At 34.4% G+C, this 15601-nt stretch overlaps 1 protein-coding gene across 1 annotated transcript; it reads right to left on the reverse strand.

Moving 5' to 3' along the window:
- Nucleotides 1–8212: 8212 nt before the first annotated feature.
- On the reverse strand, nt 8213–9440 carry LOC107060271 (uncharacterized). The gene is made up of 3 exons (XM_015307951.1): nt 9128–9440; nt 8691–8986; nt 8213–8635 (listed from the first exon to the last, which is right to left on the reverse strand). The coding sequence occupies exons 1-3, from the start codon at nt 9438–9440 to the stop codon at nt 8213–8215; spliced, it is 1032 nt and encodes a 343-aa protein (XP_015163437.1).
- Between the last annotated feature and the right edge of the window lie 6161 nt (nt 9441–15601).

Genomic DNA, 15601 nt, shown 5'->3' on the forward strand with positions numbered 1-15601 from the left:
ATCAATGAAAATATTTATTAGTTAAATGCAATAATGTATATATTTATTTCAATTTTGATGAGGCTCAATGATGTAATTAGTCGTATCTTACTAATATTACCTTATAGATTATATTTGTTGTATATTTTTCTTGCCATCTAACTAGATGTGTTTTGCACATGTATTTCATTAAATATGTTTAGATGTCATATGAACATGTGAAAAACAACAACATTTTATTTTTTAGAACTATTTTTGTATATGAATTTTTATTTTATAAGTTATAACATAATAGATGACGTTTTTTTTATTGGCTCTCATACTTGACTACTATCCATATTTAACGGAGAAATGTTTCCCTTTTTTTAACTGAAAAAACTAAAAGTTAAAATTAAAAAATATATTTTATCTGTGAAATCATATATATAATCACATGTTTATCTTCCACCCAACAAAGATATAGTTCATATGCTTGTAAACAATTTTCAATTTATTCAACAAACCATGATTCGTTCAAGGGAAAATAACAACATTGTGTTATCACAGGCAATATAATAATATGAAAATTATTGGTCAAAAGTTAATATAAGAAAATATGAAGATAGAAATAACTAATGTAATAACTATAAGAATTCATAATATTATAACTAAAGAATGTAAAAGATTGTGAATAACATTTGCAATAATTAGTAATAACTAAGAGAATTTATAATGTTATAACTAAAGAATTAATGTGCAATAGATGAATTTCTAATAAATTTTATACTTACATAAATAAATAGGACTTTTAATTAATGTTACTATTTTTTTAAGTTATTAGATTTTAATTTAGTGTAGGGACAAAATGAAAATGTTTATTCCATATTACTGAATATAAAATTTATTTTGTTAATGATTAATTTTAAATTAATATTCATATACATTCACATATTTTCACATTTGTTGTGAGCTTTTTTTTAAAAAAAAAAAAGAACTTGGAAAATTTTAAAATAATATATTTTGAAGTTAGATGATCTTGTCAACTTGATAATACATTCGTGACATATATAAATACCTACCCATTTATATCAGTATTCGTCGAAACTACTTAAATATTAAGAAATAGTAAATTAGCAAAACAAAAGGGTAATGTTTACATAGTAATAACTATTTTGAAGCAAACTTCCTGACAATCTAAATCACATAAGTAACATTGATAAATAAAGTCATTTTTTTATCTTGATCATCAAAAAAATAAATCATGGCAATTCTTTAACTCTTGAGAAATTTATTAATTTTGTAAAAAGATATTCAGAAATATATATCTACATCACAGGAGAAATTGTTAAGAAAAAACAAATGAATTTAGACTACAATAGAAATTAAACTAATACAAACTTCATCTGGCGTTATTACAAGTCATATGAACTTTTCTTTGTCGAAAATGCTGAAATATTAAAAAAATAGTAAATCAGTAAAACAAAAGGGCAATGTTTATATAGTAATAACTATTTTGAAGCAAACTTCCTAACAATCTAAATCATATAAGTAGCATTGATAAATAAAGTCAATCTTTTGTCTTGGGCATCAAAAACAACAAATCATGACAATTCTCTAACTCTTGAGAAGTTTAATAATTTTGGAAAAAGATATTCATTAGCATATAGCTACATCACAAGAGAAATTTTTAACAAAAACAAATGAATTTAGACTACAACAAAAATTAAAACTAATACAAACTTCACTAGCGTTATTACAAGTCATATAAATTTTTCTTCGTTGAAAATACTGAAATATTAAAAAATAATAAATCAGTAAAACAAAAGGGCAATGTTTATATAGTAATAACTATTTTGAAGCAAACTTCCTGAGAATCTAAATCACAATAAAGTTATTTTTTGTCTTGATCATTAAAAAAACAAACCGTGACAATTCTCTAACTCTTGAGAAGTTTAATAATATTTTAAAAAGATATTCAAAAGCATATATCTAAATCACAAGAGAAATTGTTAACTTTACAAAAGAATTTAGACTAGATCATGTTAACTTCATATATTGAAACATTACATACTAATGTATCTATTAAGCAAAAAAATTGCTATTATATCATAAGAATTTTATTCCTGATCAAGTACTTGAGGTTAAGGATTATACCCTCATAGGTTAGAACAATTTACTTCATATGAATAGTGGTACATCATATTCCGCTAAACTTCGAAATCACTCAACAACAAAATATTACACCAAATTTTTTAAAATGCAAGAAGAAGAAGAGTAGAAGATTAAAAAAAAATCGCGGTTGAAGAATGAGAGGAAACCCCTCTATTTATAGTCAACAAAGGGTAGTATGAACATGTATTTTTTGTGTTTTATCTGAAAAGTCATGACCTTTCCGAGAAGTCAGTACCCTTTGGAAAAGTAATAACTTATTGAAAAAGTCACACTCTTTAGAAAAGTCACAAATCTTTAGAAAAGTCACAACTCATCGAAAATTACAACTCTTTGAAAAAAGTCACAACTTATCAAAAAAGTCACAACTCATCGAAAAAAGTCAAAAACCTAAGTTAGGGATATTATAGTAATTTAACATTCAAGTTAGGAGTTCATGCTTTTAAGGTAATATATATATATATATATATATACACACTTTATATTTTGAGACTTTTAAAGCTACTGAAAGTTTATATAATATATGTTAAGTGTGTTAAGAATGAAGGAAAGGCTGCGAAAGAGAATATGAGAGGAAAGATCGATAGTTTTTTATTGAAACAAACCAGGGTAGATGTAGTCTTACAGAACTAACTCAGGCTAAATCTAAGTTTCATGAGTCCAACAAACTCTAATGACCCAAACAACTTAACAAATAAGAATCCCATAATAATAGAAATTGTATTAACCGAGTAAAAAGACACTAAACAATAAAAGACTCCTAACAATTCCTCCCTTAAACTGAATATATGAGCATCAATTTACATTAGACTTGAAGCAAACTCCTAATAGTTCTCGCAACTTCAGAAAATCATCCAGCTTGAGAGGTTTAGTCAACACATCAGCCAATTATTCATGTGTACCACAATAAACAAGTTCCACAGTGTCCGCTTTTGTCAGTTCTCGCAGGAAGTGAAAACGTACATCGATGTGCTTGCTACGACCATGAATAACTGGATCCTTCGAAAGCTTAATTGTAGAACTATTATCGCAACAAATAGTAGATGTATTGCCTTGATTAGAATCAAGCTTTACCAAAACTCTCTTTAACCAAACTGCCTGGCATGCATATGAGGCAGTTGCTAGGGCAGTTCAAAACCGAACTGAAACTGATAAGCTGAACCAAAAAATGTTATTCGTTTATCAGTAATGGGTTATTGGTTTAGCAGTTTTGATAATAAATTTTTTTCATTATCGGGTTATTGATTATTAACGGTTTGAGGCTTTTTCTTAACGGATTAACCGATAACCCAATAGTAAATTAAATAATTATATTTATACCATTTTGTATATAATGTCCTAGACTTAAGAGTTTGTTTCCTACTTTTATTTTGGTTGTCTCAAACTCTTGGTTATTCTTACAATGTAAAAGTGTTTGCTTTTGGGCAAGATGTAATTTGTGAACTCATGTGCATGGTTTATTTGGTTTGTCAGCTTTTGTGATCTTAATGGTTAAATCGATAACCTAACTGATAACGATCAATAACTGATACACCAATAACCGATAAGCCAATATCTTAATGGTTTTATAACGTGTTAGAATATCTACAAACCGATAACCAATAAATCAAATCGATAAACTTTAAAACCGAACCGACCGATACGCAACCCTAGCATCAGCAATAAACTCTGCCTCTTTAGTAGATAAGCTCACAACTTGTTGTTTTTTGAAGACCAAGATACTGCCTTTGAGCTCAATAAAAACACATAGCCTAATGTGCTCTTTATGTCTACCAAGTCTCCTGCATAATCACTACATGCTTAAGCAACAAGTTTAGCATCTCCTCCCTTTCTATAAAAGATCCCAAACTCAGTTGTACCCTTTAGGTACCTCAACACCCTTTGTGCCTCATGTAAATGAATCTCAGTAGGATTCTCCATATACCAACTAATAAAGCTCACCAGAAACATCATATCTGGTCGAGTTGATGTTTGATATATGAGGCTTCCCACAATATGCTTAGTAAGTTTATCTGATAACGCTCAACTACACTTCATCCGATTCTAAGTGTAGGTGGTTGCTAACAAGTATAAACCTAACTAAGAGTTGGGGTCGATCCCACAAGGAGTGATACGATAAAGAATTTGATTAAGAAGAAAAATAGTGTTTTAATCGTTTGTAGAAGTAGAAATTTCGCAACAATTAATTAAATCACAAAGTTTTGACAATTAATGCCAAATGGGGGGAAACCAATTAAAAACTACAAATAACCAGGAGTAGGCAAGTAGAGAGGGTTTCTTGGAATTATGATAAATTGAATGCTAATTTTGCGTAATGGATGATTACTAATTACTCAAAGTCGTTGAATATCGGTGGGTAGGCTAGGTCTTAGGTGCAATAGTTATTTCTCAATCAACTATCATGAATCAAGTGAGTTCTTTCAAACCTCAACAAGTACACAACAGATTAACAACCCGAAACCTTAAACAATCTACTTTTTCAAGCTAGAGTTGTAAGATTGCATTCAAACCCGCTTTCTCAAACTAGATTCATAATAACACAATCACTACAGTTATCAGTTAATAATTTAACTCTAACACTTCTTTCTCAAGAAAGTATAGAGCACTAGGCTAGAACCGCATTTGCAACTACAATTCCTCAATTAAAATACAAACTATTCATTGAACCCACTTCAAATAAACAATAAAATCAGTAATTAACAACACCCGTTAGCTTATTAATATATTCAACTACATAATCACACCCCCAAGAATGGGGGTATTAGCCAAACATAATAAAGAACAAGAAATCGTTGGGCAACAATCCACAAGTTTCCAAATGCTTAAATTTATGCTAAAAATCAATCAAACCTTAAAAATCTACTCAAAATATTTAAGAACAATGTTTAGAATATTTAAGATCAAAAATCCAGAACTAGACAATGTGGGAACTCCTTTTCTTCTTTTGAAAATACCATTTATATGTTCCCAGAATTACAGCTTGGGAGTTACTCGGCGAAGTAAGTCAGGCTTCACTGACCTGGTTGGCGATACGCCGAGTGCTCCCTTTCATCGCCTTCTTGGCTAGGCCTTTCACCATATCTTTTCTATAAATTTAGGCGATCGAGATCGACATCGCCGAACCATTATTCTGCTTAATAAGATTGTCTTGTTCATTGGCTGGCTTGCTGGAACTTTGGGAGAGCTAAAGGTCCACTCGGTGACTCGCGGAGTGCCTTTGGCGAGTACCAGCTTTCCTTTCCTTCGTCTTTTTCAGTTTTTTTCTCCTATTTGTCTTGTAGTGTCCTTGTCCTGCTATTTTGCCTTCATTGCTGCAAATTAACATTTCAACATCATTTATGAGCATAGAATGGGCATTGAGGACACTAAATCTTTGAAAATTAAGCCCTAAATGAGTCGAAATCCCCGACTCATCAACACCCCCAACTTAGTAGAAGAAGTGGGAGTTACTTTCACATCCGCTCAAGAGGATGTGTCCACCGGTGCTGCTCTCCTCCACTCAGCCTCATCCCTAGTGTACTCGACCTCGATTCTCCGAATGTTAGTAGAGGAAGTGGGAGTGACTTCCACATCCGTCTTTTCCACAAAGGGTACTCTAGCACGCCGGCACAACTCTGTGATCAGCACCGGGAAATGAAGCGTTGTTTGGTTCTACTTGGCCGTCGTGGCCATCTCCTGCTCAATGATCATCCCGAGATTTAGTCTTTCCCGATCAATAATGAAACCCAATAAAGTTGCCTTCAGATGTCGGAGGATGGACTCATTCTATGATGGCATGAGGGTGTTTCTAATAAACCCAAACCAGTACCTCGCAGCTACATTCAGGTCCTTCTTCTCAATTTACACCCCTAGCTCGATCCACGACAGTGTAATGTCAGAAATCAATGGAGAAAACCATCCCTTAAGGTCGTCAAGGGTTTCTTTTGAATCTTGTCTGCTAAGAAAAGTATCAGATTGACGATACATCCCAACAACTCATTGATATCTGAACTGCTGCAATTTACCTTTTTACCTCGAACCACCACATGATCAATCGGTACAAATGAGCTGGCTTTCTTCTTACCCTTCGGGACCAGCGTCACGTACTCTACATAGAATTCTCAAACCCAAGAAGGTATATAAGAGCCTCGGGGCTGTATGAATCTCTCAAACTTGTAGAATCGAATTGTGTTCAACACAGCAGGGTACCTGTCCACCACCCCATCAGTAGAAAACTCTTTTCTTCTAGAATTGTACGCAACCCAGCAACCTTTAATTTTTTCATCAAACGAGACGGAGATGCATGTACCGACACACTGGTGGTGCCTGTTCAATAGCCTGTGTTGGATTTGGAGGAGGATGAGGAGTGACCAGGAGTCTAGCCGGATCATGTAGCGCTTTGGATCGCAACTCAACCTGTCTTCGCTGAAGGGTTTGGTCATCCTCTGGCTCTGACTCAGAGGCAGGTGATCTAGACTCAGAATTTTCCTCACTATCAGACTCCAAAGTGGTGAGGTGAGTGTCGTAGATGCAGATGATGTCAGAGCTGGAATCAACCAGACTCGGCTTCATAGGTCCCTTTCCTTTATCCTTTCCCTTTCCCCCTGTCGGAGAAAGTTTGGGTCGCGTTGATCGTGGAGGAGAAGCCTCCTCATAAATGATGATTCCTCTCACCCTCTTTTTAGGTGGTTCATTCTTTCTCTGTACTTTGGGTCTAGCCATGTTTTCAAAACAACACAAATCGAACAAATGCAATTGCACTGGGTTAGTGAAACATCAAATTGAAAAATTGTAGAAAAACTCACCGACTAACTCGGTGAATTGCTGAACTCATTCAGCGAGCCTTAGAGGGCTTGCCAAAATTCACACAACTAAAATGCAAAGAAATCAGCACAAGTCGGCGAGGTTAAGGGCCAATCGGCGAACGAATGAACTTAATTGGCGAGCCAAGGGTAGTTCGTTGAATATCACAGAATAATTTTCAAAAATCTAGGCTGACAAAGGGCGATCAGGAGTGCATTTGGAGAGCACATGCATATCGCTGAATGTTAAAATTCAGAGCAAAAAGGCTATACGAGGGGTCAGTTGGTGAACCGATGAGTCATTCAGCGAGCTCGACTAAGCTCGATGAATAGCCTGTCATACCAGATTTTGACCCCGACCTTCCATTTTCAATGCTTAGCCCACGATAATCAAAGTAAAGCCCTATGCTATGTAATTAACACCTAGCCTATATCACTACCAACCCCGGGGTACTCATACTTCCCCCATTTTATCTAAAATTAACCAATCAACGTCTTTTGCCCTTAAGAATGACATCACCCACTCTATCATTGGAAAATTCAATTGATCTATACAATTCGGATTACTTAGACATCACCCACACTAGACCCAACATGCATAACCGTCAATCAAACAGTTTATACTCAAAATTCAAATTTAAACAAGTCCAAAATCTAACATGATCAAATTACCCAACAATAACTAACTAATCAATTAACTACACAAAGGAAAATAGTAGATCCATCAATTATACGCACATGCTTCAATTATGGCAAGAAATTAAAGTAAGTTTGGGACACCAACCTCAAAAACAGACAAATACAGAGCACAAGCAAAGGAGGTAGCAGGCAAAACAGATAATATCCAACTATGTGACGATGTCCACACACAAATTCGACAGGAAGTATGATCTAATATGAGGGTGTAAGAATGTAAGAGTCGAAAAATGCAAAATAAAGGAGAGATTTGAATTTAAAACGGTTGGAAACCCTTTTGACCCTTCAGTTCGCGCCTCAATCGGCAGTTTCCACTTATGTCGCCGACCCATTAGGCGATGCGCCGAATGGAACTTTTGCCCGCCGAAGTTACCAGTACTCCAACCTTTTGGTTGGTCAAAAAGTTTATTTAACATTGGGCTCACCGACCCACTCGCGGATCGCCGATTGGGTTCTGAGCACGCCTAATTGCCTTTTTCTCCAAACATTAAATGTTCATCATGCACATCCAACAACCGTTATTCAAATAACAAAAACAAAAAACTAAAACTTAGGTTGTCTCTCAAGAAGTGCCTTATTTAACGTCGTGGCACGACAGAGACATGCTTTCAAGATTCATTCTTCGGATTAACCATGGTATCGCTTGGTAAACCCCCTTTTGGCCTTGGGTTTAAATGAGCCAAGATTTGACTCATCTGTGTTTCTAGCTGCTTAATAGACACCGAGTGTGAAATAATTGTTTCGTTCAGAGAAGAGACATCATCTTTCATTTTCTTTAGCACTTTGTCCGATCCTTCCACTTTGTTGAGGATACGAGCAAGCATATCTTCTGTGCGGAAATTTTTAGGATCAACCCTTGACTCTTTTGGCTTTTGACGCTCATGAGGGGGAACATAGCGATATTTGTCGCCATTCCCTCCAATTTGTACCACGCTCACACCATTCCCTATCTCGATCTCTCCAACCATTATCACGGTCCCTATTCCAACGTTGATTTCTACCCGGCCTTGGATAGTTTGGACGAGCACCCCCTGCCTGATTTGCCAAGAAATGCACTTCTTCATTGTACATGGCCTCAAAGTGTACTTCATCAGGATTAACTCTGCCAATTCCGACCGCATACACAACCTTAGTACCACTTCCCATGACATGTTTCGTCAATAGGTTCATTTGGGTCATCATTTTGGCCATATTTTTATCTCGCTCTTGATTCTTCTCCAACTGTTCATTTGTCATCCCAAAATTCAAAGGAGACATCAGATCTTCTCTCGTGTACCATGCACGATTAATTTTTGTCATCTCATCATGGAGGACAGATGCTATGTCAAACAGTTGTTGCATTATTCCTCCTTGAATGAGCTGGTCTACAACACCTTTGTTGACTGTGTCAAGGCTCCGGTAAAAATATTGCAACAACACATTATCCAGTAGCCCGTTAGTTGGACATTGAAGCAACAACTTTTGGAACCTCAACCATGTCTCATAGATAGGTTCACCATCAATACGCTAGAAGTTGTGAATACTATCCCTGAACTTAACCATCTTTGAAGGAGGGAAGAACCTTTCATAGAATGCCCCGGTGATCTCCTCCCAAGAAGTAATTGATTCCCTTGGTAAATCAGCCAACCACATCATTGCTTCCCCCATTACAGAGAAGAGAAACATGCTAAGTCGGACCGACTCTTGGGTGATGTTCTTGAATGAAAATGGCCCACACACATCCATGAAGTTTCGGATGTGGTTATAAAGGTCCTTATGGGCAAGTCCTCCAAAAAGACCCTTCATTTGCAACAGATGCAACATAGTACTGCTCACATGAAACACCACATTGCCCATAGTTGAAGGCAATCAAATAGCAGCCGCACTTTCCAGCTGATCTACATTGACATCGTGCAAATTACCGATGACATCGTTGTTCCCAAGTTGGTTGACATTGCTCCCAATGACACTCATCTCTTCACATGTTTAAGAGAAGCCAACAAAGACAAAAATAAGTTGATTCAACTACAACAAAATCAGTTCACAACTAAACTTCAATATAAGAATTCTAAACACCACTCCCCGGCAGCGACACCATTTTTGATAACTCTCAACTACACTTCATCTGATTCTAAGTGTAGGCGGTCGCTACAAAGTATAAACCCAACTAAGAGTTGGGGTTGATCCCACATGAAGTGATACGATAAATAATTTGATTAAGAAGTAAAAATAGTGTTCTAATCATTTGTAGAAGTAGAAATTTCGCAACGATTAGTTAAATCACAAGGTTTTGACAATTAATGTCAAATGGGAGGATTTGGGTAACCAATTAACAACTACAAATAACCAAGAGTAAGCAAGTAGGGAGGGTTTATTGGGAGTGTGATAAATTGAATGCTAATTTCGCATAATGGGTGATTACTAATTACTCAAAGTCATTGAATATCGGTGGGTAGGCTAAGTCTTAGGTGCAATAGTCATATCTCAATCAACTATCACAAATCAAGTGAGTACTTTCGAACCTCAACAAGCACAAAACAGATTAACAACCCATAACCTTAAACAATCTACTTTTTCAAGCGAGAGTTGTAAGATTGTATTCAAACCCACTTTCTCAAGCTAATTCATAACAACACAATCACTACAGTTATCAGTTAATAATTTAACTCTAACACTTCTTTCTCAATGAAGTATAGAGCACTAGGCTAGAACTGCATTTGCAACTACAATTCCTCAATTAAAACACAAACTATTCATTGAACTCACTTCTAATCAACAATAAAATCAGTAATTAACAACACCCATTAGCTAAATAATGCATTCAACTACATAATCACATCCCAAGAATGGGGGTTTTAGCCAAACAAAATAAAGAACAAGAAATCGTTACCAATGGGTAACAATCTACAAGTCTCCAAATGCTCAAATTTAAGCTAAAAATCAAACAAAGCCTAAAAATCTACTCAAAAAGTGTAAGAACAATGTTTAGAATGTTTAAGATAAAAAACCCAAAACTGGAAAATGTGGGAATTACTTTTCTTATTTTGAAAATTGCGTTTATACATTTCCAGAATTTCAGCTTCTGAGCCTTTCGGGCGAAGTAAGTCGGGCAACGTCGACCTGGTCGGCGATTTGACAAGTGATCCCTTTCATCGCCTTCTTGGCTTGGTCTTTCACCATCTCTTTTCTGTAAGTTTAGGTGATCGAGATCGACATCGCCGCGCGTCACCAAACCATTAATTTGCTCGCCAAGTTGGTCTTGTCCATGGGCTGGCCTTCTGGAACTTTGGGCGAGTTGAAGGTCTACTCAGTGACTCGCCGAGTGGCTTTGGTGAGTACCAACCTTGCTTTCCTTCATCTTTTTCAGCTTTTTCGCTCCTATTTACCTTGGAATGTCCTTTCCTTGCTCTTTTGCCTTCATTGCTCTAAATTAACATTTCAACATCAGTTATGAGAATAGAATGGGCATTGAGGACACTCAATCTTTGAAAATTAAGCCCTAAATGAGTCGAAATCCCTGACTCATCATTATCCACCTTGATTTCATCATCATCCTCTTTGAGCTTAAAGCATGGAACAATTGGATTATGGACAAAATTGCTTTTATCCATCCCAAACTTTTGCAGTATCTCCAATGCATACCTATTCTAACCGATACAAAATTCCATTAAATCTTTGAGAAATCTCCAGACCAAGAAAATATCTCGTCCTTCAAAGGTCTATCATGTCAAATTCATCCTTCATAGAACTTTTAAATTCTGCAAACAGTAATTCATCATTGCCAGTAAAAATGAGATCAACAACATATAAACTTACAATTAATATGTTGTCATTTATCTTCATCTTGATGAGCAACATATGCTCATATTCACATTTGTCAAAACCTTGCTTCATGAAGTAGGCCTCTATGCGACTGTACCAAGCGTGTGACGCTTGCTTAAGCCCGTAAAGTTCCTTGTTTAGCTTATACACCTTCTGCTCATTCCCCTTCTGCACATAACCACAAGGTTATTCCACAAAAAACAATTTCATGTAGCTCCCATGTAAAGACGTAGAGTTTACATCTAGTTGGTACAAAGGACATCCTCTTAGTGCTGCAAGTGCAATCACCAATCAAATTGTCTCCATATGCGCCACATGTGCAAATATTTGTATGTAGTCAATCCCATGTTTTTGGGCATACCCCTTCACTACAAGACTAGCCTTATATTTACTTACTTCTCTATTTTCATCAAATTTAGTCCTATAAACCCATTTAACTCCAATCTTTTTCCCTCCTTGAGGTAAATCCATCAATTCCCAAGTGTCATTTCTTTTTATTGCTTCTATTTCTGCACCCATGGCATTATCGACATACGCCATGAACAACATCTCTTCTTGAGTTTCTGCATAATTTGCCTCTTTTTCCTTTTGTGGACATTCCCATTGAAAATGCCCAAGTTTGCGACAGTTGTTTGTAGCCTTGTCAAGTCTGTCTCTATCCCTTCCACGACCTCCTCTTCCAAAGCTTCAACCCCTACCACTAGATAGTTCTCCATGGGAAATTTTTAAGGCTTGTTCATCCTCAGTTAAAAGGGTCATTTCGTTGTTCATGCTCAAGTATGTTGCTTTGAAGTTCATCAATGGTCAATGTGCTCGTATCCTTGGACTCATCAATGGAACATACAACATAATTAAACTTGGCAGTCATGGATCTCAAGATCTTTTACACAACTCCTTCCACAACTCTTATATCTCCTTTGTCCCCACCACTTTCTTTTAACTTATTATCTATGGTGAGAATTCGAGAAAAATATTCATTCATTGTTTCGCTGGCCTTCATGTGAAAAGTTTCAAACTCTTTGCGAAGAAATTGCAATTGTGCACGCTTAACTCGTGTATTACTCTCAAATTTCTGCTTCATAGAGTCCCATATATCCTTTGATGAACTCTTTTTAAGAATCGTCACTAGGATTGGACGATGTGATACCTGAAACAAATATTTCTTGCTTTCAAGTCTTTCAACTTCTGATCATCAACGCTCTTATGTTGTGCATCCGTCATACCTTCAACTGCTGCAGGAATCCCATTCTCCACAAGGCCCCAATATTCCTTTGAACGCATAAAATTATCCATGAGCATTGGTTAATGATCATAGTACCCATCAAACCTTTATACTGCTGGTTGGACAAAGGAACTCTCTGATGTCATGTTGTAACTGTGAAAAAGTACCACGAAGACTGCTACTTCTAAGTCCGTAACGGGGCTCTGATACCAAATTTTAAGAAAGAAGGAAAGACTACGAAAGAGAATATGAGAGGAAAGATCGATAGTTTTTTATTGAAACAAACTAGGGTATATGCAACGTTACACAACTAACTCAAGCTAAATTTAAGTTTCATGAGTCCAACAAACTCTAATGATCCAAACCACGGAACATATATGAATCTCATAACAATAGGAATTTTATTAACCGAATACTAAAGCTAAACAGTAAAAAGACACTAAACAGTAAAAGGCTCCTAACAAAGTGGTACTATTTATACTTTTTCATAAGAAACATCTTAAAAGAAAACAAAATCTCAAGAATTTTGTTTTCTTTTTGTGGACATACATGTTTAATGAAATTTCATATTCTCTGTGACTAAGATAATATTTTAAAAAATATACTTTAAGGTTAATTCACACGTTAGTTCATATACTTTGTTTATTTAAAGCAAGCAGTTCTATGAGGTAAGTGGAAAATTTAGATAAACAACCAAAAACTTTCAAAATTTTACTTTACAAATCAAAAGCAAACTAAATAATTTCGAAAGTACAATAAAAAACTATTGGCATATATAATTAGAACTAGTATATATATTTAATATGTTAAGGATATCTTTTATCTAATAGTTAGAAGGATGGGTGAATTTGAGTCATTTCTAAAAGGTTAAGGACAATTTTTTATCTAACATGTGAAAGGAAGGAAATACTTGATCTAATAGATGGAAAAATGTTATTTAAAAAAAATTCTAATAAATTGAGGGATTTTTTAAAAAACATTTTCCGTTTAAAAAATAAAGAGAAATTTTTGAATCTTGTGCTCTTAAATTGAGATGTGGATTTGAATCCTCTCCATTTTTCCTAGTTCTTATTTGGATAAGAGACACATGTCATAGCTTTAAATCAATGGTTGAGATTGAATAAAATAAAAATAAGTCTTAACCATGATTAAGTTAACAAATAGTTTATATATTTACTCCCAAAATATAAGACAATCCCATAATTCTAGCTACTAATTTTTTTTTCATTTTTCTTTTTTAAAGCAGCGCAATCCGAGAACTTGAAGGCTTAAGATTATATTTTCAATTAGTCTTTATTATATTAAACTTTATTTTTTAAAAGTATTTCGATATTTAATTGTTACATTATTTACAATATGTGCCCGTCTAGTAAAACAAAGTTACACTAAATTCTAGTAGTATATTTTTTTAAAAGTAGGAGAATCCAAATTTATCTTCACTTCAAACATTGCAATTACTTTCCGAAGCATTCAAATAGATTAGAAATAATTTTGGATGCATAAAATGGTGAAAAAAATAAAGGCAAGTAAGAAGTTTTTAAAATATGTTTAGGAAATGTATTATGTACAACTACAATGGTGGGGTTAAGAAAATAAACAAAATATATAAAATAAATAAATTAATTATCTTAATAACGATTAATTTTAATCTTGAATTTATTAAATCTCAACTATTGATTTAAAGTTATGACATGTTTCTCTCCCAAACAAAAACATAAAAAAAATAAAGAAAGAGAAAATTGGAGAGAAGTTAAATCCTTAAGGTCTTTTAAATTTTGTGATTTTAAATTAGTATTGAAATTAAAAAAAGCTATGAAATATAAAAATAAACATTCTTTTTTAAATAAACTTAATAAAAAAGTAATTAACTTAAATTAAAACCAATGAATAGATAATGAATCGATAATATACATATGTATATGTAGTACTGGTATAGAAGTTATCAAAGAAGTGGTCCCAGTTTAAACAAAAGCCACTAAATTGTTCCTTATGTATTGTACGTCTGCTTGATGAGGCCCCTCAATTCAATCATCTTTTCTTCTATTTTTGGCAACACTACGTGCTTAAGGGTGTGTTGGGTAGGAAAGAAAATGTTTTTGATGAAAAATATTTTTTGGAAAATAAGTGGATTTATGACTTATTTTCTCATGTTTAGTTAAAAGATATTTTTTGAAAAATATTTTTTAGTGTTTGGTTTGTGAATGAAAAATATTTTAAGCATTTTTTTTAGTAGAAAGTATTTTTTGTCCTAAAATTAACTTCGATTATCAAATTAGGACATGACCCCGACACGCGAACTAGCACACAACTCTGACAACAGATCTGAAATCCCACCCTAAGATCATGACCTGACCTCGACTTTCTATCCAAGATTCAACAATTGAATTGAGACCAGATATCCGACTCAAGACATGCCTCCGACACCCAAACTTAAACACAACCCATCAATTTGGATTTCGACTTCGACACTTGAATCGAGACACGAATTTCAAACATAGATAAAGAGACACTAAAAAGTTATCCCATGACTATTTTCTTTTATCCATCACACCAAACGACCCCTTAGGTTGTGTTTGGTAGGAAGGAAAATAAATACCGGAAAATGCTTTTCAATTATCTTGTGTTTGGTTGGCTTAAATATTTTGAAAAATATTTTCCAAATCAACTTATTTCCTTAAATTTAAGAAAAATGACTTCACTTCAAAAATTAACAAAAACATTTTTCAAAACTCTTCTCCAACCTCAAATTACATTTTTTTTCTTACTTCACACCATACCCTGACCCTCCCCATTCAAAAAAAAAACATTAAATATTTATTTTTAAAAAACAATTCAAACTTTAAAATTTCAAACTTTTTCTAACCCGCTAAACCCCTGACTAACCCTACCCCCGTTTTTCATAAAATTATTTAAAAATTTGTTTTTGAAAAATAATTTTATTTTATTTTTTTACCCCGCCCCACCCTCTACCCCT

The sequence above is a fragment of the Solanum tuberosum genome, unplaced genomic scaffold, assembly GCF_000226075.1.
Source record: "Solanum tuberosum cultivar DM 1-3 516 R44 unplaced genomic scaffold, SolTub_3.0 scf00070, whole genome shotgun sequence".
Classification (NCBI taxonomy): Eukaryota; Viridiplantae; Streptophyta; class Magnoliopsida; order Solanales; family Solanaceae; genus Solanum; species Solanum tuberosum.